At 49.4% G+C, this 24,152-nt stretch overlaps 1 protein-coding gene and 1 non-coding gene across 46 annotated transcripts in view; one reads left to right on the forward strand and one right to left on the reverse strand.

Moving 5' to 3' along the window:
• CCDC57 (coiled-coil domain containing 57) overlaps positions 1-24,152 on the reverse strand; it is a 119,071-nt gene that overhangs the window by 16,802 nt on the left and 78,117 nt on the right. For 22 of the 45 annotated variants that reach the window (XM_074020992.1, XM_074021001.1, XM_074020990.1 and 19 more), the window contains 3 exons: positions 10,688-10,809; positions 6,759-6,866; positions 5,965-6,181 (listed from right to left, as the gene is read on the reverse strand). In XM_074020992.1, coding sequence (XP_073877093.1) covers positions 5,965-6,181; positions 6,759-6,866; positions 10,688-10,809 — 447 coding nt within the window. The other 23 variants (XR_012426362.1, XR_012426374.1, XR_012426372.1 and 20 more) reach the window with 11 other exon arrangements.
• LOC123569646 (small nucleolar RNA U13) lies at positions 17,989-18,092 on the forward strand. The gene has a single exon (XR_006693459.1). It is a non-coding gene; the product is annotated as a small nucleolar RNA U13 (small nucleolar RNA).

Genomic DNA, 24,152 nt, shown 5'->3' on the forward strand with positions numbered 1-24,152 from the left:
TCACTTTTTTTTGGATAATGCTTGGTAGTTTCTCTAGTCTATCAAACATTTTCTGAGACTCCTAGGTTTTGTAGACTCGGGGCCTCCCATGCTCCCATTTCTCCCAGTTATCTCCCTGTAAACGGAAGGGACAGGAATCAAGGACCATGCCCCTGCATCTGTGGTGCCCCCCACCCCTGTGCACCTGTGGGTACCCCACCTGCAGACCATGCCCCTGCCCTCAGAGACATTCTGAAGCAGACCAGTGGAATCAAGTTTAGGAAGCAAAATGGCATGGCCTGGGGCTGGTGCAGGAAGGAAGGAAGCTGGACGGGGGACAGGTCTCCTGTGCAGGCTTTGGAGGAGGCAGGTGCTGGGCAAACAAGAAGGGTGCCTGCAGGTGCTGCAGGGTCTGCAGGTGGGGTACCCACAGGTGCACAGGGGTTGGGAGGCACCCACAGGTGCAGGCAGGCTGGAGCTGGAGTGCAGGTGGCTGGGGGAAGAAGGGAGGGAGATGAGGTTGGATGTGCTGGGCCCCGCCAGTCTGTGTGGAGACCTATCTGAGGCTGTCATAAAAACGCAGGTGAGAGGAGGCTAGGCTTGGAGGTGGGTCCTCCAAAGAGCCGCATCCAGGGTGTATGGGGGAGCTCCAACTCCAGGCAGCTGTTCCAGCCTCAGAGGTAGGCCGTGCCCTGGGATGGGGTAACTGCTGGGTCTGGATAGGTTGGCAAAGGAGGGCTGTGGACATGAGCAGGAGGGTGGCTTGAGGCCTGTTTCAGGCCCAAGAGGAGTGTGGCTGTTCAACACAGCTGCGTGACATTGTGACTAAACACCATGTCTGACAATAGTCATTCATGTCATTAATTTAGATGCTACTAAATTGTTAACTATTTCAGTATCATTTCATTACTATTATTATTATTATTATTATTTTGCAGAGATGAGGTCTTGCTATGTTGCCCAGGCTGGTCTTGAACTCCTGGGCTCAAGTGATCCTCCTGCCTCAGCCTCCCAAAGTGCTGGGATTACAGGCATGAGCCACTGTGCCTGGCCCTTTTTTTTTTCTTCAGATGATGTCTCACTATATTGCCCAGGCTGGTCTGGAACCTCTGGGTTCAAGTGATCCTCCCACTTTAGCCTCCCAAAATGCTGCAATTACAGGTGTGGGCCACCGTACCCGGCCTATAGCAATTTTCATGTCAGACAAAATAGGTTTTTTGGTGAAATACAACATGAGGGGTTATAAGGGATGTTACATACTGGTGAAGGGAGGAAAAGATCAAGAAGGCAAAAAACCTAAACATATATGCACCTAACAATGGACCTCAAAACACATAAAGCAACAATTGACAAAAACAGATAAATTGATAATTGTAGTTTAAGAACTAATATTTTCCTCTTAGAAGAATTAACATTACAGTAATTTAATTCTCTGACCAGAATGTAAAAATATTAGAAATCAATAACAGACAAAAAAATAAAATTCTACAAATCTAGAAACTTAAGGAAAAATTCCATTTAAGTTAAAGCAAAATGAGTGAATTGTAAGTCCTGCTAGGGAAGGACAAGGGAACCATGGGGATGCCAAGATTTAGGAGACACGGTAAAAGCAAAGCAGCGCTTGGGGGAATATGCATTTCTTTGGCTGCACTGATCAGAAAACAAGACAGATTTCAGATATGAAGAAGGCATCACGAAGCTACCACTCCTCCACTATCCTTGTAAACCATCCAAAAGCAAAAAAAAAAAATAATAATGAAAAGCAAAAATGCAAACTTCATTTTCATTAAAACTAAGAGCTAGAAATGGTGACGGTGGAGGGGGGCTACCACAGGCTGCAGGAATTTGGCAAGGGCCGTGTCGAAGACACACAGATCCTCGTTAAAGACCAGAAAGCGCAGGGAGAGGGCACTTCTCAGAGGCGAGGGCAGCCCTGAGGGGAGGACCTAATTCCTTGTTTCAGGAGTAGGAACACGGGCTGGCAGCAAGTGCTTCCCTGACCTTGTCCTGTTCCTGGAAGAGAGGAGGGAGAGTGAACCAGGAACAGAACAGGCCGTATCTGCAAAGTGCAGTATATGTGGGGAAAGGGAAGAGAGAAGCTGTATCAACTGTTAAAAGCCTGACAGGTGCAGACTTGTACTTAAAGCTAAAATCAACAACAAAGCTCTGCTAGATTGGAAAATGGCTCTGGCTTCATTTTCCATACAAACTTTTTCAAATAGCTAGTCAAGTAAAAATTTACCTGTTTTTTTTGTTTTTTTTTTTTTTTTTTTTTGGAGACGGAGTCTTGCTCTGTGGCCCAGGCTGGAGTGCAGCGGCCGGATCTCAGCTCACTGAAAGCTCCGCCTGCCGGGTTCACGCCATTCTCCTGCCTCAGACTCCCAAGTAGCTGGGACTACAGACGCCCGCCACCTTGCCCGGCTAGTTATTTTTGTATTTTTTAGTAGAGACGGGGTTTCACCGTGTTAGCCAGGATGGTCTCGATCTCCTGACCTCGTGATCCGCCCATCTCGGCCTCCCTAAGTGCTGGGATTACAGGCTTGAGCCACCGCGCCCGGCCAAATTTACCTGTTTTAAAGATGAGGCCAGGCACAGTGGCTCATGCCTGTAATACCAGCCCTTTGAGAGGGTAACGTGAGAGGATTGCTTGAGCCCAGGAGTTCAAGACCAGCCTGGGCAACATAGCGAGGCCTTGTCTCTACAAAAAACTAAAACAATCTTAGCTGAGCGTGGTGGTATGTGCCTGTGGTCCCAGCTACTTGGGAGGCTGAGGTGGGAGAATCGCTCGAGCCCAAGAGGTCGAGGCTGCAGTGGGCTGAGATTGCGGCCCTGCACTCCAGCCTGGGTGACAGAATGAGACACTGCCTCTAAAAAGAAAAATAAAAAACAATGAGGGGGGAGCCAAGAAACGAAAGTGCTCCAAGAGGAGAGGAGAAAGGAAACAAACTAATGAACACGAACAGTCTCCAGAAGAACTTTCCAATGAGTTGATGAAAATTCGGATAACATGTTTTGTTGTAAATTAAAAACGCGAGGAGGGGCCGGGCGCGGTGGCTCAAGCCTGTAATCCCAGCACTTTGGGAGGCCGAGATGGGCGGATCACGAGGTCAGGAGATCGAGACCAGCCTGGCTAACACGGTGAAACCCCGTCTCTACTAAAAAATACCACAAAAAACTAGCCGGACGAGGTGGCGGGCGCCTGTAGTCCCAGCTACTCCGGAGGCTGAGGCAGGAGAATGGCGTAGACCCGGGAGGTGGAGCTTGCAGTGAGCTGAGATCCGGCCATTGCACTCCAGCCTGGGCGACAGAGCGAGACTCCGTCTCAAAAAAAAAAAAAAAAAAAAAAACGCGAGGAGGCAGTGCCCCTAAGAATCCTGAGCCCAAAGGAGAGCCATAGAGTGCAGGTGGGAGGGTCAGGAAGACAGAGCGGGACGCGGCTGTGTGGAAGACAGAGAGAAACGCACCACAGTCGTGATGCCGGAACTGAAGCACACGGGAACAGAAGCCAGCCACACAACCCCATTCCTTCCTAAGGCAGAAGGGAAGCTGCATCAATCCCAAGAACACTTACAATAGCGTTTGTGGGGAGGGGCTGGCGGAACCAGACTCAGACAAGCCAAGTCTAAAAAGTATACGAAAATAGGCCGGGCATGGTGACTCACACCTGCAATCTCAGCACTTTGGGAGGCTGAGGCAGGAGGATCGCTTGAGTCCAGGAATTTGAGATCAGCCTGGGCAACACAGGGAGACACCATCTCTACTAAAATTTTTTTTTTTTTTTTTTTTTTTTTTGAGGCAGTCTCATTCCCTCACCCAGACTGGAAAGAGGTGGTGCAATCTCAGCTCCCTGCAACCTCCACCTCCCAGGTTCAAGCGATTCTCATGCCTCAGCCCCCCAGGTAGCTGGGATTACAGGCATGCACCACCAGGCCCAGCGAATTTTTGTATTTTTAGTAGAGGCAGGGTTTCACCATGTTGGCCAGGCTGGTCTTGAACTCCTGACCTCAACTGATCCATCTGCCTCGGCCTCCCAAAGTGCTGAGATTACAGGCGTGAGCCACTGCCTCCAGCCCTCTCTCTACTAAATTTAAAAAGAAAGAAAAAAGAAAAAACAAATACATGCAAATAACCAAGAAAATTCTGAGAGAGAAGGGTAAAGAGGAGATCCTAGATCAGCCAGACAGGTAAAAGGACCAGGAAGTGACACTGATTCCGACCCGATGGAACTGCCTGTGAACAGACTGATTGTGGCTGAACGAACCGTCCGGATACAGCCCCAAACGCACATGGAACATTTAGCATCATAACAAAGGTGGGAGTCCAAATATGCAGGAAGCATGAGCAATGGAAAACTGGGAGCCATTGCCATTGGGGGTTAATAAGAAGGGATTCTGGCCGGGAGCGGTGGCTCACTCCTGTAATCCCAGCACTCTGGGAGTCCGAGGCGGGCAGATCACAAGGTCAGGAGTTTGAGACCAGCCAGGCCAACATGGTGAAACCCCATCTCTACTAAAAATACAAAATTAGCCTGGAGCGGTGGCGGGTGCCACTACTCGGGAGGCTGAGGCAGGAGAATCACTTGAACCCGGGAGGCGGAGGTCGCAGTGAGCTGAGATCACACCATTGCACTCCAGCCTGGGCAACAAGAGCAAAACTCTGTCTCAAAGGAAAAAAAAAAAAACAAACAAAAAAAAACCAGAAAAGATAAAAAACAAGGACATTAAATTACACAAAAATAAAAAATATGAACATAAAAAAACACCACACGAAACATTTAAAAATATGAAGAACTGGGAGAAAACATTTGCACTGCTATCACCAAAAAGGCCGAATTTCTCTCACATATAACGAGCTGCTACAAATCAGTAAGACAGACGACAATCTAATATACAGAGGAGCAGAGAACTGAAAAACAGGAAAAGGAAGTAACTCCTAAACACACACGAAGAGGCACGACCTCCTAACAGAGGCGCTGATTCCAACCCTGCCTGCCACCGGCAAAAGCTCCGTGTGGCTCCACGACTCTCAGACGCTGCTGCTGGGGGCAGCCTCCGGGTGGGCAGTGGAGGCTGAGGCGATGGTGTCCACCACACGTGGTGTGCAGGCAGCCTTGACTAAGCAAGCCGGGGCACTTACACGTGTATTTTCACACACTGCAGCCTGTAAGGTTTCTATTCTAACAGTATCTGTGATGGCAAAGGACTGGAACCAGCCTACAATGCGCATGAAGGAGAGAATGCTTAAATGAATGCGGCACGTCCTCATGATGGAAGACAGAAGCTGCAAGGTAAGAAGGAGACGCCCTCCACGCAGGCACACAGGACGGACGCGTGCTCCCGCCCCAACACATCGCACGTCCCACCACTCTAGCTGCTTCGAAGCAGCATCCGTCTCTCTCCACCCTTCTTCCCACGTCATGGACCCATGCAGTCCCCACAAGGTGCACCCTTCAAACAGACCTTCCTGAAAACATCCTGAGACCATTCGCAGGAGCTGGCACTGTGACCTGCTGAGTTTACCAGGCCTATGACTTAGGTGCACAGCAGAGTCTCAGGGGGATGATGTCTGTGCAGCAAAGCAGGATGAGGACAAGGATGCGGCGTGACGCTTGTCTGGCCCCCGAGGCTGAGCATCACTGGGGTTGGCCTGGCTCTTCCCCGGGAGCCGGGCTGTCTAAAGTGTACCAACGCCTGCGCGTCTCACCTAGAACGTGGACGTTCCATTCTATGTCAGCACGCACCCGGGTGTACAGTGCTGCGCTAGGAGGTGGCATGGTTTCTGCCCTTCAGGGCTTTGCACCATAACCTGGGAAACACTCAGGTGCCAAATGAGAGGTAAGGAGACTCCGTGCATTACTCAACCAAAGTGCAGGGATTTCAGGGTGTGGGAGGCATGCAGGGTGCTGACTCTCTACATGCCCCTCGGAGAGGGTGGCCCCCACCAGCTGCCAGCTGTGGGCAGCTCCTGGGGAGGGCAGTCTCCTACCTGGAGTTGAGTCACCCTGGGAGGTGAGGCCAGAAGGGCTGGATCCCAGGTCTAGCAACCTCCAAGTGTCCTGGAGGGCGCCACTGGCAAGGGAGGAGGAGCTGTGGGATTGGCAGCCATGCTCCTCAGGGCGCTTGGGAGCCTGGGGTGGCTTTGGGGACCTGCCTTCTTTCTGCCGAGGTGATTTACAGGTCACCGTGTGGATGCTGCGTTGTGTCTAGAAAAGACATCATCGTCTTGAAAGCCACCCTCTCCAACCCAGAGGAAGCCACAGGACTCCCCCAGCCACTCCCCTGGAAGCAGTAAGGAGACAGTGGGCCTGGCTCAAAGGCCCAGGCAGATGCTCCCAGGACCACCCAGGAGAGGCAGCTGCAGACAGGGGTGCATCTGGGGAGTGAGTCTCAGCGCTGGGAACGCCGAGTGTGAGCAGGGCCTGAATCTCAGTGCTCATCTCAACAAACGACAAAACACGTCTAGGGCAGAGGCTGCCCCGTTTCGATGGGGAATGAGTTGAAATGCAGGGCAGATACCCTGAGGGGCACAGCAACGAACGGCCAGCGTGGGCCCCGTGTGCTTTAGGGGTCCTGGGGCCCTCCCAACACCTTTACCGCCCTTGTGGGACCACCCAGCAAACGCTCTGCAGCTCACCCTGCCATTGCGAGCAGCCCCTGGCCATGGCACAAAGGCAAGTGCAGAGCGAAGGCCCCGCCGAGAGGCCCAGAGGGCCCAGACCCCAGCTTCCCTGCCGGCCACACCCCACGCAGCCGCACCGGCACAGGCACTGCCACTCTCACCTTCGGGCCTCGCAGGGCATCAAATCTGCTGCCCACCTGTGCTGGGCGGGGCCGGTGCTTTCCCAAGGGTCCCGAAGGACACTCCTCCTCGGCACTCTTGGCGTCCTGCTGTGGGGATTTACACGAGAGGACTCTGGTATTCACATTCACTGATGGTGTGTGTCCGTGAGTCTTCCCACAAGATTGGGAAGGAATGCCTCCCCACATTTCTGGTATTAAAGACTCACATCATTTGGTGACAGCCTAGACTGAAGGGACCTGTTTCCCAGACAGGATGAATGGAGCAGGCTTCCCCAATCATTCATTCCCAGGAGCCTCCTCTGCAAGGCCAGGGCAGCCTGTGCATGGCCTGCCTGGGGTGAGAGCCCCCTGGCCCAAGATGGGCACAAGTGGCCCCCAGTGATACCGCCTGGCTGATTCTGCTGCTTCTTTTTGTTTTGAGATGGAGTCTCACTCTGTCACCCAGACTAGAGTGCAGTGGCGCGATCTCAGCTCACTGCAACCTCCACCTCCTGGGTTCAAGCGATTCTCCTGCTTCAGCCTCCCAAGTAGCTGGGATGACAGGCGCCCGCCACCACGTTTGGCTAGTTTTTGTATTTTTAGTAAAGATGGGGTTTCACCATGTTGGTCAGGCTGGTCTTGAACTCCTGACCTCAGGTGATCTGCCCGTCTCAGCCTCCCAAAGTGCTGGGATCACTGATGTGAGCCACCATGCCCGGCCACTTATTTTCTGGGGGTAGGGGGGGTGGAGAGACAGAGAAAAATAAATTAGGCCGGGCGTGGTGGCTCACGCCTGTAATCCCAGCACTTTGGGAGGCCGAGGTGGGCGGATCACAAGGTCAGGAGATCGAGACCATGGTGAAACCCCGTCTCTACTAAAAATAGAAAAAATTAGCCGGGCGCAGGGGCGGGCGCCTGTAGTCCCAGCTACTCGGGAGGCTGAGGCAGGAGAATGGCGTGAACCCGGGAGGCGGAGCTTGCAGTGAGCCGAGATTGCGCCACTGCACTCCAGCCTGGGCGACAGAGCGAGACTCCGTCTCAAAAAAAATAAATAAATAAATAAAAAATAAATTTAGGCCGGGTGTGTTAGCTCATGCCTGTAATCCCAGCACTTTGGGAGGCCGAGACAGGTGGATTACTTGAAGTCAGGAGTTCGAGACCAGCTTGGTCAATACGGCAAAACCTCGTCTCTACAAAAATACAAAAATTAACTGTGTGTGGTGGTGTGTGCCTGTAGTCCCAGCTGCTCAGAAGGCTGAGGCAGGAGAATCACTTGAACCTGGGAGGCAGAGGTTGCAGTGAGCTGAGATGGTGCCATTGCACTCCAGCCTGGGTGACAGAGTGAGACTCCATCTCATAATGAATAAATAAATAAAATAAATACAGGCCGGGCCTGGTAGCTCATGCCTGTAATCCCAGCATTTGGGAGGCAGAGGTGGGCAAATTGCTTCAGTACAGGAGTTCGAGACCAGCCTGAGTGACACAGTGAAACCCTGTCTCTATTAAAAGAAAAAAAAAAAGCCAGGCGTGGTGGTGTGCGCCTGTAGTCCCAGCTACTCGGGAGGCTGAGGTGGAAAGATCACTTGAGCCTGGGAGATGGAAATTGCAATGAGCCGACATTGTGCCACTGCACTCCAGCCTGGGCGACAGAGCAAGACCCTGTCTCAAATATAAATAAATAAATTTTAAAAAGAAATAAAAAAGGAAACAAAAAGGGTCTTGGCTCCATAGAGGTTTCTTTTCTCAGTTTTAAGAGTTATTTCTCAGCCGGGCGCGGTGGCTCAAGCCTGTCATCCCAGCACTTTGGGAGGCTGAGGCGGGAGGGTCACTTGAGTTCAGGAATTCTAGGCCAGCCTAGGCAACATGGCGAAAACCTATCTCTATAAAAAATACAAAAATTAAGGCCGGGCGTGGGGGCGGGCGCCTGTAATCCCAGCTACTTGGGAGGCTGAGGCAGGAGAATTGCTTGAACCTGGGAGGCAGAGGTTGCAGTGAGCCCAAATTGTGCCACTACACTCCAGCCTTGGGTGACAGAGCGAGACTCCGTCTCAAAAAAAAAAAAAAAAAAAAAAGAAAGGACAGCCAAGAAAATTTTGTAAAGGAACAGAAAGAAATAAGGTCAAGCTTGCTCTAAGAGAGATTAAAATATGTCACAAAGCCACAGTATTTAAAGCAGTATAGCACCATTTCAGGAACAGACAACTCATTGGAACTGGGTAGAAAACCCCAAAATCGATGCAGAAGCTGAACTTCTCAAGGCTGCAGCATCAGACAGATCCATAGTCTACAAGACACTGACGGATTTTTCAAAAAGACACAGAAAGGCGGAGGGAGTGTCTGGGTGAAAGGATAAAAACACAAGAGCCAGATGCAGCAGGAATTCTGGGCTCTGAGGTTACGGAAAACCAGCAAGGAACACACAGAAATCACCCACAGAAGAAGAACTACAAATGGCCAATAAATAGATTAAAAGCATTTAATGCCACTAAGGACATAAGAAACGTCTGTCTTTGTTTTTTTGGTAGAGACAGCGTCTCACTGTGTTGCTCCGGCTGGCCTTGATCTCCTGGGCTCAGCTAGTCCTCTCACCTCAGCCTTCTGAGTCTGGGGTTACGAGGTGTGCGCCACCACACATGGGTAATTTATTTTTATTTTTATTTTTCTGTAGAGACAGTCTTGCTGTTTTGTGTTTTTTTTGAGACGGAGTCTTGCCCTGTCATCCAGGCTGGAGTGCAGTGGTACGATCTCGGCTCATTGCAGCCTCTCCCTCCCGGGTTCAAGCGATTCTCCTGCCTCAGCCTCCTGAGTAGCTGGGATTACAGGCGCCCGCCACCACGCCCGGCTAATTTTTGTATTTTTAGTAGAAATGGGGTTTCACCATGTTGGTCAGGCTGGTCTCAAACTCTTGACCTCATGATCCACCCACCTCAGCCTCCCAAAGTGCTGGGATTATGGGCATGAGCCACCCCACCCAGCCATCTTGCTATCTTTTAAAAGTTAGTTGTGGCTGGGTGCACTGACTCATGCCCATAATCCCAGTACTTTGAGAGGCCGTGGTGGGCAGATTGCTTGAGCCCAGGAGTTCAAGACCAGCTTGGGTAACATGGCAAAACTCCATTTCTACCAAAAAAAAAAAAAAAAAAAAAATTAGCCATTAGGGATAGTGGCGCACACCTGTGGTCCCAGCTACTTGGGAGGCTGAGGTGGGAGGATCATTTGAGCCTAGGAAGTCGAGGCTGCAGTGAGCTGTGATGGCAGCACAGCACTCTAGCCTGGGTGACAGAGCCACATCCTGTCTCAAAAAAAAAAAAAAAGATAGAAATTTTTGGTTTTTTTTTTCACTTATCATACTGGTAAAGATTTAAAAAATAGTACCCAGATATGTAAAGTTATAGTAAAACATATACATGATACAATTTATAATTAAAAAATAAAAAAAAACGGGGGCTGGGTGCGGTGGCTCACACCTGTAATCCCAGCACTTTGGGAGGCAGAGGCAGGTAGATTACCTGAGGTCAGGAGTTTGAAACCAGCCTGGCCAACATGGTAAAACCCCATCTCTACTAAAAATACAAAAATTAGCCATGCATGGTAGCATGCGCCTGTAATCCCAGCTACTCGGGAGGCTGAGGCAGGAGAATTGCTGGACCCCGGGAGGGGGAGATTGCAGTGAGCCGAGATTGCACCATTGCACTCCAGCCTGGGCAACAGAGCAAGACTCCGACTCAAAAAACAAACAAACCAACCAACCCCCCAAAACAAAGCCCAGCAGAAAACACACTGAAATGTTACTGGTAACTATGTCTGGATGCTGAAAATTGGAGGCCTTTTATATTGTGTTTATCGTAATTTGAAGTTTCTGTAATGAAAACACAACACAATTAGGGAAATATTTTTTAAAATGCATGTCTTAGATGAAAGAGTGTTACCTGAGCTGTAAAATGGGGCTGCACCTGTCCCAAAGGTGGGCTGCGATCCAAAGGCCTCCTGGGCTCCTCGCCTGGCTTCCGGGCCTCGGGGGCAGGAGGGAGGGTATGGTGCGGCGGCCGCCCTGGGAATGGGATGGGGACAGGGTTTGTTGTCTGTACATCACTTCTGGATTCCTCTTGTGCTGAGTGCACTCAGAAAGAACAGCATGTTCCTTTTCGAAACCAAAGTAACTTGCATTTCACAGAGTACTTAGGGAGGGGCGGACAACAGTGAACTGTGACACACAGCATTTCGGCAGAGCTCTTGCACACACAATGCCACGCCCCTGCCACATACAGCCCTTGCTGTCCTCACAGCGGGGGCAGCAAGCACATTTGTGAACAGAAGCACAGAGATAGCCTTTCTGTGGCAGGCACAAGTAAGAAGCAAAAGCTTGCCAGGTGCAGTGGCTCACGTCTGTAATCCCAGCATTTTGGGAGGCTGAGGTGGGTTGATCACCTGAGGCCAGGAGTTTGAGATCAGCCTGGCCAACACGGTGAAACCCTGTCTCTACTAAAAATACAAAAATTAGCTGGGCGTGGTGGTGGGCACCTGTAATCCCAGCTACTCAGGAGGCTGAGGCAGGACAATCGCTTGAACCGGGGAGGCAGAGGTTGCAGTGAGCCGAGATTGCACCACTGCACTCCAGCCTGGGTGACTCCATCTCAAAAAGCAAACAAACAAACAAAAAGAAGTAAGAGCTTAAGTATAACAACTTAAAAATGATGGTTCTACTCAAAGCTTCGGCATGCTAGAAATGACCCCACATCAAACGAGATCCTTTCATCAATTCCATTCCTGTTATGTAAAGATCTGCTTCTTCTCTAAGCAGACACATCAGAAGACATAATTACTAAAATAACATTTCCCAGAATAACAAATCAGTTTCGTTAAACTCACTGAGGATTCCAACAAGGTTTTTGGAGGTTGTTTATAACTGTTGACATTTCACATATTGGAAATTGAAACAGATTTCTTTTTTTTTTTTTTTGAGACGGAGTTTTTTTTTTTTTTTTTTTTTTTTTGAGACGGAGTCTCACTCTGCTACCCAGGCTAGAGTGCAGTGGCCGGATCTCAGCTCACTGCAAGCTCCGCCTCCCGGGTTTACGCCATTCTCCTGCCTCAGCCTCCCGAGTAGCTGGGACTACAGGCGCCCGCCACGTCGCCCGGCTAGTTTTTTGTATTTTTTTAGTAGAGACGGGGTTTCACCGTGTTAGCCAGGATGGTCTCGATCTCCCGACCTCGTGATCCGCCCGTCTCGGCCTCCCAAAGTGCTGGGATTACAGGCTTGAGCCACCGCGCCCGGCCTGAGACGGAGTTTTGCTCTTGTTCCCCAGGTTGGAGTGCTGTGGCACGATCTCAATGCCCCCACAACCTCTGCCTCTGGGGTTCAAGTGATTCTCCTGTCTCGGCCTCCCGAGTGGGTGGGATTACAGGCATGCGCCACCCCGTCTGGCTAATTTTGTATTTTTAGTAGAGATGGGGTTTTTCCATGTTGACCAGGCTGGTCTCGAATTCCTGACCTCAGGTGATCTGCCTGCCTTGGCCTCCCAAAGTGCTGGGATTACAGGCGTGAGCCATGTGCCTGGCCAAAACAGAAAAATTTTAAAGCTTTTTAATCAATTTACTTGAAGTTGGCCATGATGAACATATTGCTTATGATCAACATCTGAAGAGCATCGCAGGATTAGCTCTGCCCTGTGGACATCCTGAGATGGGCCCTAAAGTAAAGCATCAGTTTCTTCCAGACAATAAAAGAACCCAGAGAAGATAACACTTGGAAATGAACATGTTTCCCTTGGTTTATAAACACCTGAATTTAAAAGCCATGAAGTCAGAAGATGCACGTGTGGGCAAAAAGCTCCTGAAGACACTCAACACCATCGGTCACCAGGAGAATGTAAATCAAACCCACTGTGGGATCCTGCCTCACATCCACTAGGACGGCTAGGATCCACAGGATAGAAAATAGCCGGGCGCGGTGGCTCACCTGCAACCCCAGCACACTGGGGGGCCCAGGTGCAAGCGCTGGTACTGGCCTGGGCAACACGATGACACCCCACCTCTATTTTTAAAATAAATCTTTTTTTTTTTTTTTGAGACAGAGTCTGGCTCTGTCGCCCAGGCTGGAGTGCAGTGGCGCGATCTCGGCTCACTGCAAGCTCCGCCCCCCGGGTTCACGCCATTCTCCTGCCTCAGCCTCCTGAGTAGCTGGGACTACAGGCGCCCGCCACCATGCCCGGGTACTTTTTTGTATTTTTTTAGTAGAGACGGGGTTTCACCGTGTTAGCCAGGGTGGTTTCGATCTCCTGACCTCGTGATCCGCCCGCCTCAGCCTCCCAAAGTGCTGGAATTACAGGCGTGAGCTACCGCGCCCAGCCAAAATAAAATTTTTTTAAATAAAAAAATAAAGTTTTAAAAAATATGCAATAAGAGTATTCTTAATAAAAAAACGGACAGAAAATAGCAAGTGCTGGTGCAGATGTGGAGAAATCAGAACCTTCCATGCACAGCTGGTGGGCATGGGAGGCAGTTTGGTGGCTCCTTACCAGGTTAGACACAGAATGACCACACGACCCAGCAAGGCCACCTCTAGGGAGGCACCCAAGAGAACTGAATGTTCACAGCAGCATTATTCCCAACAGCCCAAAGGCGGAAACCATCCAAATGTCCATCGAACTGACAAATGCCTACAGCGGCCTGTCCCCCACCAAGGAGCTCTTCCCACGGAAAGGAATGAAGTGCGGATGCCCCAGCACGAGGGACTCTGAAACATGACACAGAGGGAAAGAAACCAGGCACGAAAGGACACATCCTGTAGGATCCCGCTGAAGCGAAACGTCCAGAACAGGCAAAGGCATGGAGGCAGAAAGTGGGTGCTGGGCCAGGGACAGGAAGTGACTGCTAATGGGTGTGAGGTTTCCTCTGAGGTGATGAAGGCATTCTGGAACAAATGATGATGCTCGCACAACATTCTTAATGTGCTTAATGCACTGAACTGTATACTTTGTATACTTTATAAGCTTTCAACCCTACATTTTATGTGTATATTACCGAAGTTTAAAAAAATAAAAAAAGGGCTGGACGCGGTGGCTCACACCTGTAATCCCAGTACTTTGGGAGGCTGAGGCGGGCAGATCACGAGGTCAGGAGATCGAGGCCATCCTGGCTAACTCGGTGAAACCCCGTCTCTACTAAAAATACAAAAAATTAGTCAGGTGTAGTGGTGGGCGCCTGTAGTCCCAGCTACTCGGGAGGCTGAGGCAGGAGAATGGCGTGAACCCGGGAAGCGGAGCTTGCAGTGAGCTGAGATCGCGCCACTGCACTCCAGCCCAGGCGACAGAGCGAGACTCCGTCTCAAAAAATAAATAAATAAAATAAAATAAATAAATAAAAAAAGAAAGCTAGTTTGTGTTTTTGAGACAGGGTCTGGCTCTGCCATCCAGGCTGGAGTGCAGTGGTGTGATCTTAGCTCACTGCAACCTCTGCTTCCCAGGTTCAAGCAATTCTCCTGCCTCAGCCTCTTCAGTAGCTGGGATTATAGGCACCTGCCACCGTGCCCGGCTAATTTTTGTATTTTTATTTATTTTTATTTATTTATTTTTTTATCCTTTTTTTTTTTTTTTTTTTTTGAGATGGAGTCTCGCTCTGTCGCCCAGGCTAGAGTGCAGTGGCACAATCTCAGCTCACTGCAAGCTCCGCCTCCCGGGTTCACACCATTCTCCTGCCTCAGCCTCCCGAGTAGCTGGGACTACAGGCGCCCACCCCTGCGCCCGGCTAATTTTTTCTATTTTTAGTAGAGACAGGGTTTCACCATGGTCCCGATCTCCTGACCTTGTGATCCGCCTGCCTCGGCCTCCCAAAGTGCTGGAATTACAGGTGTGAGCCACCGCGCCCGGCCAATTTTTGTATTTTTAGTAGACAAGGGGTTTCACCGTGCTGGTCAGGCTGGTCTTGAACTCCTGCAGGCCTCAAATGATCCGCCCGCCTCAGCCTCCCGAAGTGCTGGGATTACCAGCGTGAGCCACCATATCTGGCCTTCCTTCATTTACTATTTATTGACTTCCCCTAAAATATAAAGGGTTATAATCTGTTCAGACAGCAAAGGTGCAGGGAAATTTTCCATACTTTTCGTTGACTGACTATGTCTTGGTGGTTTAAGAAAACAAAGCTTCCCACACTTAGGAGAGAGCTAAGTTTCTCTATGACTGTTCTCTCCCATGTTTAAGCGTTTTGTCACTTTCACGTGGGTAGCTAAATATTATTTCTCAGTTACCCATGAGTCTTAATGTTCAAATCTCCTGACATCTTTTTATTTTTTTTTTCTTCTCAAAATTGAATTCTAAATGTCAAATAAAATAAAGCTTTTAGGAAACTTTTTTTTTTTGAGATGGAGTCTCACTCTGTCGCCAGGCTGGAGTGCAGTGGTGCAATCTCGGCTCACTGCAACCTCCCTGGTTCAATTGATTCTCCTGCCTCAGCCTCCCAGATAGCTGGGATTATAGGCACCCGCCACCACGCCTGGCTAATTTTTGTATTTTTAGTAGAGAGGGGGGTTTCACCATGTTGGCCAGGATGGTCTTCATCTCTTGACCTCGTGATCCACATCCAGCTGCCTCGGCCTCCCAAAGTGCTGGGATTACAGGCGTGAGCCACCACGCCCGGCCCCAGGAGAACCTTTATATTTAAAATGATCTATGTGATGTCCCAGAAGTTCCCCGGAAAATCACAAAATTTTTTTCTTATAAAAAGAGAGGTATTTGAAATAATTAGGTACAAGGTGGGGTGTGGTGGCACGCGCCTGTGGGTCCCAGCTACTCGGGAGCCTGAGGCAGGAGGATCTCGTGAGCCCAGGAGGTCGAGGTTGCAGTGAGCTGTGATCACACCACTGCCCTCCAGCCTGCATGACAGAGGTCTCTATCAAAAAAAAAAAAAAAAAAAAGAAAGAAAGAAAGAAAGAAAGAAAGAAAGAAAGAAAGAAAGAAAGAAAAAAGTAAAAAGAAAAAAGATGTTGGCCAGGCGTGGTGGCTCAAGCCTGTAATCCTAGCACTTTGGGAGGCTGAGACGGGCAGATCACGAGGTCAGGAGATCGAGACCATCCTGGCTAACACGGTGAAATCCCATCTCTACTAAAAAATACAAAAAAAACTAGCCGGGTGAGGTGGCGGGCGCCTGTAGTCCCAGCTACTCGGGAGGCTGAGGCAGGAGAATGGCCTGAACCCGGGAGGCGGAGCTTGCAGTGAGCTGAGATCCGGCCACTGCACTCCAGCCTGGGCGACAGAGCGAGACTCCGTCTCAAAAAAAAAAAAAAAGAAAAAAGATGTTAAGGAAATGATTAGTTTCTTTGATGTGTTAGGATTGATGAGTACCAGGGGAAGTACTGCTGAGTCGGGAGAAATGCGTGGCCGGCCCTGGGCGTGTGCCAGGTAACTCGTTGGGTGCCCTGGGCGTGTGCCAGGTAACCCGTTGGGCTGAAGCACTGAGAATTGTGCGCGGTGCTGCACACAGACGTCCCGGCTGCCCACGGCGCTTCCCTTCACCAGAGTCCCGAGGCCATTTGCCTGATGCTGTCAGCCGGCAGCAGTCCGGAGCAACTGGGCATAAACCCCGTCACTGTTGTTACGTTAACTGGGGAGTCACCTCACTGGAACGTGAGCTGTGCGTCTCCAATGCCAGTAGTTTGCAGCAGGGCGACCGTCACTCACTCTGGGGCTGTGTTACCAGGCAGACGGCCACCGCCTGCCCCACACTTTTTGCCCCTCCACTGGATATTCTTGCTAGAGTCATGGAATAGTCAGCTTCACAATTATCTGTAAATAATTTCCTCTGTAAACATCTTGCTCATCCATTTTTTAGAGATTAGATGTTCTGTTTCGGGCATCTTTGAAAACAGCGTCAACGTCTTAGATTAACTTTGTCTAGAACTCTTTTTTGGACTCTGTTTCCAGATGTCCACAGGACAATCAAATGTTACTTCTGAGTTGCATTATTCTTGCTATGAGCAGACCTTTCACTTTTGAAAAGTGGAAGTGGTAAATTCACCATGGCCATGTGCAGTCTTTTGTCATCCACAGTTTATTTATTTATTTATTTTTAGAAGAACTCTCAAAGGCGACTCCTGACGCAGGCTGGAGTGCAGTGGGGCAATCTCAGGTCACTGCAACCTCCGCATCCTGGGTTCAAGCAATTCTCGTGCCTCAGCCTCCCATGTAGCTGGGATTACAGGCGCCCGCCACCACGCCCAGCTAATTTCTGTATTTTTAGTAGAGACGGTGCTTTGCCATGTTGACCAGCAACTCCTGACCCCAGGTGATCCACCTGCCTCAGCCCCAAAGTGCTGGGATTACAGGCGTGAGCCACCGCGCCCAGCCCCATCCATGGTTTTTGTGTTACTCTGATGCTCCCCAGAAAGCTTAGAGTGCTTCATCTTCAACAGGGACTATCTCAGAGCCTGGGGAAAGGCCTGGGCAGGCATTACAGGCACAGGCTTCTGATGGCGGCATTTAGATGGCGCTGAGACCATCCCAGGACCGAGTCTCTAGCAGAGAAGCAGATGGATTGTTGAGACCAAGAACCAAGATGGAGTGGACAAGAACAGACCTCACAGGAGGGGATGAACTGACGGTGGAAGATGATGGCTTTTGTTAAGAATATGGTTGATGTCTTTTTAATGTTCTACTTTCTGGATATATAAAGAACTCTTTCTCTTTCCTCTGAAGCTACGTACAGTCCATAAAATTTTTGCAGTCTCTGCTTTTGTGAATCAAAACAGAACATTTGTAAGTGATATCTTTTTTTTTTGAGACGGAGTCTCGCTCTGTCGCCCAGGCTGGAGTGCAGCGGCGCAATCGGCTCACTGCAAGCTCCGCCTCCTGGGTTCACGCCATTCTCCTGCCTCCGCCTCTCGAGGAGTAGCTGGGACTACAGGCGCCCGCCACCAAGCCCAGCTAATTTTTTGTATTTTTAGTAGAGACGGGGTTTCACCGTGTTAGCCAGGATGGTCTCGATCTCCTGACCTCGTGATCCACCTGCCTCGGCCTCCCAAAGTGCTGGGATTACAGGCGTGAGCCACCGCGCCTGCCCTAAAATTAGTTTTTAAAGAGGCTTTTACAAGTCCAATCTGAAATTCTTTACGGAAACTCCTAAGAAAGCAAAGTTAAGAATGCAGAGGCAGTGAATGAGCACTCTCGCTGCAGCTGTGGAAATCATCCAGCCATCTACAAGCCAGCTCCATTTTGTGAGATCAGAAGCCACCTTTCCCACCCTTCTGTGCTTCATCAGCCTGATTATTGGGTTTTCATGCAGACGTGTGAGTTATGCCTCCCTCAAGCCTTGTCACGACATCCGCACATTACCAGTCTGATGTGCAGGGAAAAAACACCTTTCTTTGAGATTACTTTCCACCAAAAGCGGAGAAACTGTAGGGAAAAAACGAGTTTCCAGCTTCCGTAGGGACTGCCTTGTCAACCACACTTCCCCTGGGTTATCGGCGTCCAGCCCCTCATTGTCTCGGAGCTGCTTTGCGATTCTACCACTGATAGGCATGCGGATTCTACCCTACCCGCCTCTCCCTCTACAAGAACCAGTTCTGCCTCCATCTGAAACTCGATTCCTTTACTCCATATATAATTGTGCTTGTTTGACCTTTCCTTGGAACTGGTTAAAGCATCTGTCCGGTTTCCTCATTGTTTAATGAATAGAATACAACCCTAAACAATGCTCATTTTTCATATTTGGGAGCCACATTTTACTTCTTTCTGAAAATTATCTTTTAATACATAGTTAAATAAATATTGCTGGACGCAGTTAAACATCAGAAAGGACACTGCATTATGAACCGGGATGAGCTACAGCTGTCCTGAATGTTTCTGCTCTAAGTAACACAGCACTGAAGTTATGTGTGTGCTTTTTTTTTTTTTTTTTTTTGAGACGGAGTCTTGCTGTCACCCAGGCTGAGTGCAGTGGCACAATCTCAGCTCACTGCAACCTCTGCCTCACAGGATCAAGTGATTCTTCTGCCTCAGCCTTCCGAGTAGCTGGGACTACAGGCGCGCAACACCATGCCTGGCTAATTTTTGCATTTTTAGTAGAGACAGGGTTTCACTGTGTTGGCCAGGTTGGTCTCGAACTCCTGACCTCAGGTGATCCTCCCGCCTCAGCCTCCCAAAGTGCTGGGATTACAGGTGTGAGCTACCACGCCCGGCCTAGCACTAAAGTTTATAAAACATGATGGTGAGAAGAAGGAGAAATGGACAAAAACACAGGAGCAATGGAGGATTTTTAACACTTTGTGGTTCTTGGCAGTTCAAATTGAGGAGCATAAATAAATTTATAAACAATATTAATAAGCATATTTAATATGGTTGTTAAATAGAATAAAATAAAAAGAAGTATCCAGCACATTTGGTTTAATAAATAACCAAAGGAATTCTGAAACTTCCCCTTAAGTCACTGGTGAAATAGAAAAACAGCCCACAGGCTGGGCGCGGTGGCTCAAGCCTGTAATCCCAGCACTTTGGGAGGCCGAGACGGGCAGATCACGAGGTCAGGAGATCGAGACCATCCTGGCTAACACGGTGAAACCCCGTCTCTACTAAAAAAGACAAAAAAACTAGCCGGACGACGTGGCGGGCGCCGTAGTCCCAGCTACTTGGGAGGCTGAGGCAGGAGAATGGCGTGAACCCAGGAGGCGGAGCTTGCAGTGAGCTGAGATCTGGCCACTGCATTCCAGCCTGGGCGACAGAGCAAGACTCCGTCTCAAAAAAAAAAAAAAAAAAAAAAAAAGAAAAACAGCCCACACTGGCCAGGTGCAGTGGCTCACGCCTGTAATTCCAACACTTTGGGAGGCCGAGGAGGGCGGATCACCTGAGGTTGGGAGTTTGAGACTAGCCTGACCAACATGGAGAAACTCCATCTCTACTAAAAATACAAAATTAGCCGGGCGTGGTGGCACACGCCTATAATCCCAGCTACTCAAGCCTAAGGCAGGAGAATCGCTTAAACCCGGGAGGCGGAGGTTGTAGTGAGCCGAGATCGCACCATTGCACTCCAGTCTGGGCAACAAGAGTGAAACTCCATCTAAAAACAAAACAAAACAAACAAACAAACAAACAAAAACACCTGCAATGGCAGGCTATCTAGACAATAATTACACTGATATCCCTCAAAATCTCTGGGGCTTGGCCAAAGTGATACTCATGAAAATTCTCACCTTAAGAAATGCAATTACTAAGCAAGAAAGAATAAAAATAAATGTGAAACATTTGATCTAAGAAATCAGGAAAAGAATAATAAAATAAAACCAAAAACAGGAATGAAAAGAGATGAAATGGGAATTACTTCTGTTCAAGATACTAGAGCCACCCAGTGGTTCCAGAGTGTGGAAGCCCCTGGAAAGGGGAGAGGGTGCTCTTACACACACACCACACACACACACCACACACACACACCACACACACACACCACACACACACCACACACACACCACACACACACCACACACCACACACACCACACACACCACACACACACACACACACCACACACACCACACACACACACACACCACACACACACACCACACACACACACCACACACACACCACACACACACCACACACACACACCACACACACACACCACACACACACACACCACACACACACCACACACACACCACACACACACACACCACACACACACACCACACACACCACACACACACACCACACACACACCACACACCACACACACCACACACACACACACCACACACACCACACACACACACCACACACACCACACACACACACACCACACACCACACACCACACACACACCACACACACACACACCACACACACACACACACACACACCACACACCACACACACACACCACACACACACCACACACACCACACACCACACACACCACACACACCACACACACACCACACACACACACCACACACCACACACACCACACACACACACCACACACACACCACACACACACACACCACACACACACACACCACACACACACCACACACACACACACCACACACACACACCACACACCACACACACACACACACCACACACACACCACACACACACACACACCACACACACCACACACCACACACACCACACACACCACACACACACACACCACACACCACACACACACACCACACACACACACACCACACACCACACACACACACACACCACACACACACCACACACACACACACCACACACACACACACACACACACACACACACACACACACACACACACACACACACCACACACACACACACACCACACACACCACACACACCACACACACACACCACACACCACACACACACCACACACACACACCACACACACCACACACATACACACCACACACACACCACACACACACACACCACACACACACACCACACACACACACACCACACACACCACACATACACACACGTGTCAGGGAGCATGTCTGACATGCCCCATAAACTCTCCAGAAGAGATCAGACAGAAATGGAAGAAAGCAGTGTTTGAAAAACAATAGCTGAGAATTCTAAAGAATAGAAAAATAACCAGCCAACCAACCTAAAATTTGGTCCTGAAATTTAAAAAACATACTGATTCCTGAGCAGGATTCAGGGAAACAAATCCACACTTAGACACAACAATGGTAAAACAGGAGCACTTAGCAGATTGGGAGAAAAGTCTAAAAACAGCTTCCCCAGGCCAGGGGCAGTGGCCCACTCCTGTAATCCCAGCACTTCGGGAGGCCAACATGGGTGGATCGCTTGAGCTCAGGAGTTCGAAACCAGCCTGGCCAACATGGCAAAACCCTGTCTCTACTAAAAATACAAAAAAAAAAAAAAAAAAAATTAGCTAGGCTGAACCCGGGAGGTGGAGGTTGCATTGAGCCATGATCATGTCACTACACTCCAGCCTAGGCAACAGACAGCAAGACTCCATCTCAAAAAAAAAAAAAAAAAAAAAAACTGCTTCCCCAAAGGAACTGAGATCAGACTGATGGCTGACCTCTCTGAAGACACAAGAATATTATCTTCAAAAGAAGTTGAGCTGGGCATGGTGGCATGCATCTGTAGTCCCAGCTACTTGGGAGGCTAAGGCACTACGGTGAGCTATGATGGCACCACCATGCCAGCCTGGGTGTCACAGTGAGACCCCATCCCTTTAAAAACAAAAAAAAAGTTGTAGAAAAATGTCAACATACAGAAAATTCTATTTCCGGCTAAAGCATCATCCTAGAAAGTCATCTGCAGATACATAACGTGTACTCCCCACAGACTCTTGCTGGAGGAACTGACAAAGCAAAGGGCAGAGATCCCTGAATAAAAGTCCATTTCCCTTTTCTCTTTCCTAGAAAAGATGGGGCTGCTTTGTATCTGAGTCTGAGTAGAAAGCCTTGTGTCCGATCAACTGCTCCCCAGGCTCCTGGAAGAGCCCATTGCGGTAACAGGGAACTGAGGTCAAGGAGCAGACCCGGGAAGAGCTTCAACCAACTATTTCATAAAATGTGAGCAAAAGTTATTACTTCCAAATTAACATATTGTTATAAGATTTTAAATACGTATATGTCATTTAATAAATTAAATGAAAATAGATACTTTACTATTTATGCACATATGCCTAATAAATAGTATTGAGTCAGCTGCCAACTATTGGGAAACAACAAAGTGAGATTCCTAATTTGTTCTTTTTCACTAGATCATTTCCAGATGCATCAAAGACTCAGCAGGAAAATGACATGACGATAAGATACAAGCGGCCCCACAGTGAGGCCCCTAGATACACAGAAAATTAAAGTACAAATTGAAAACAGGAAATCCTTTTACCTATTTAGATTGGCCCTCCAAATAAATTTTCTTTCTCTCCTTTTTTTTGAGACAGAGTCTTGCTCTGTTGCCCAGGCTGGAGTGCAGTGGCTTGATCTTGGCTCACAGCAACCTCTACCTCCCAGGTTCAAGAGATTCTCCTGCCTCAGCCAGCCAAGTAGCTGGGATTACAGGCGCATGCCTCCACACTTGGTTAATTTTTTTTTTTGTATTTTTAGTAGAGACTGGGTTTCACCATGTTGGCCAAGCTGGTCTCAAACTCTTGACCTCAGGTGATCAGGTGGTAGCTCAGACCTGTAATCCCAGCACTTTGGGAGGCTGAGGTGGGCAGATCACTTGAGGTCAGGAGTACGAGACCAGCCTGGCCAACGTGGTGAAACTCTGTTTCTATTAAAAAAAAAAAAACAACTAGCTGGGTGTGGTGGCACACGCCTGTAATCCCAGCTACTTGGGAGGCTGAGGCAACAGAATCGCTGGAACCCGGCAGGTGGAGGTTGCAGTGAGCCGAGATCACACCACTGTACTCCAGCCTGGGCAACAGAGCAAGACTCTGTCTCAAAAAAAGAGTTAGGTATCATGAAGAAGTTTGCTAGAAACAACATTTTAAGGAATCCCAGCTTTCTACAGGATCAAGGAAATGCCATGTGCGGCTGATTTCTGGAAGGCGTAGAGGGAGGGTGAGCTCCAGGCACTGCCCACTCTGTGGGCGGAGGGGCCTGCAGTCAGGGTCCCACAGCACCTGCCTCCTGCTTTCCCCTGCAGGCCCCTGAGTGGGGCTGTTCTCACTCCCCGTCCTGGTCTTGGCCTGAACCCTGCAGCAGGCAGGTGAAGCTCCTGGTCTCGGAGGGGCCCCACCACGTCACCTGCTGGAGTTGGCTCCACAGTCTGAATGGGTATTGGCAGGAACCAGTGTCACCAGAGCACAGGGGACGCCCCAGCACCTCCCCCCACAGCCATGTATATGGGCACCGGCAGCGCGAGACAGGCTGTATGCCTGAAAGCAGCTGAGAGCCAGTGAAGTGACCGTCAGCTTGCTCCCTGCAGGATGGGGCCCCTTCCCCGAGGTGGACAGGTGAGGACATGCACTGAGGCAGCTGCAGGTGACCCCTGGGCCACCGGTGCTGGGGCAGAGTAACTGTTGTGAAGTGGACTAGAGAAGCATCTAGAAACAGCCGCAGGCAGAGCAGGTCCTGCTAAGCCCCCTGGCTGGGCGGCTGTCACATGTTGAGTAATGATGATATGTTTGTCACAGCTGGCCATTCTGTACTACTTAACGACTGCAGCCACATCATTGTGAACCAGATTAGTGATCTTAGGAAAAAAATGCAGATAGACCAGTCTTGCCTAAACCTTTGCAATCAGGACTGATCTTTTTAATTTTTTAAAATGTTTTTAGAGACTGGATCTCCTGTGTTGCCCAGGCTGGAGTGCAGTGATTCTTCACAGGCAGGATCATACCCACTGAGTCCTCCCTGTGGATGTGTGCGTGCATGCACACACGGTCTAACATACAAATGTGTGTGTGCACACAGTCTCG

The sequence above is a fragment of the Macaca fascicularis genome, chromosome 16, assembly GCF_037993035.2.
Source record: "Macaca fascicularis isolate 582-1 chromosome 16, T2T-MFA8v1.1".
Taxonomy (NCBI): Eukaryota; Metazoa; Chordata; class Mammalia; order Primates; family Cercopithecidae; genus Macaca; species Macaca fascicularis.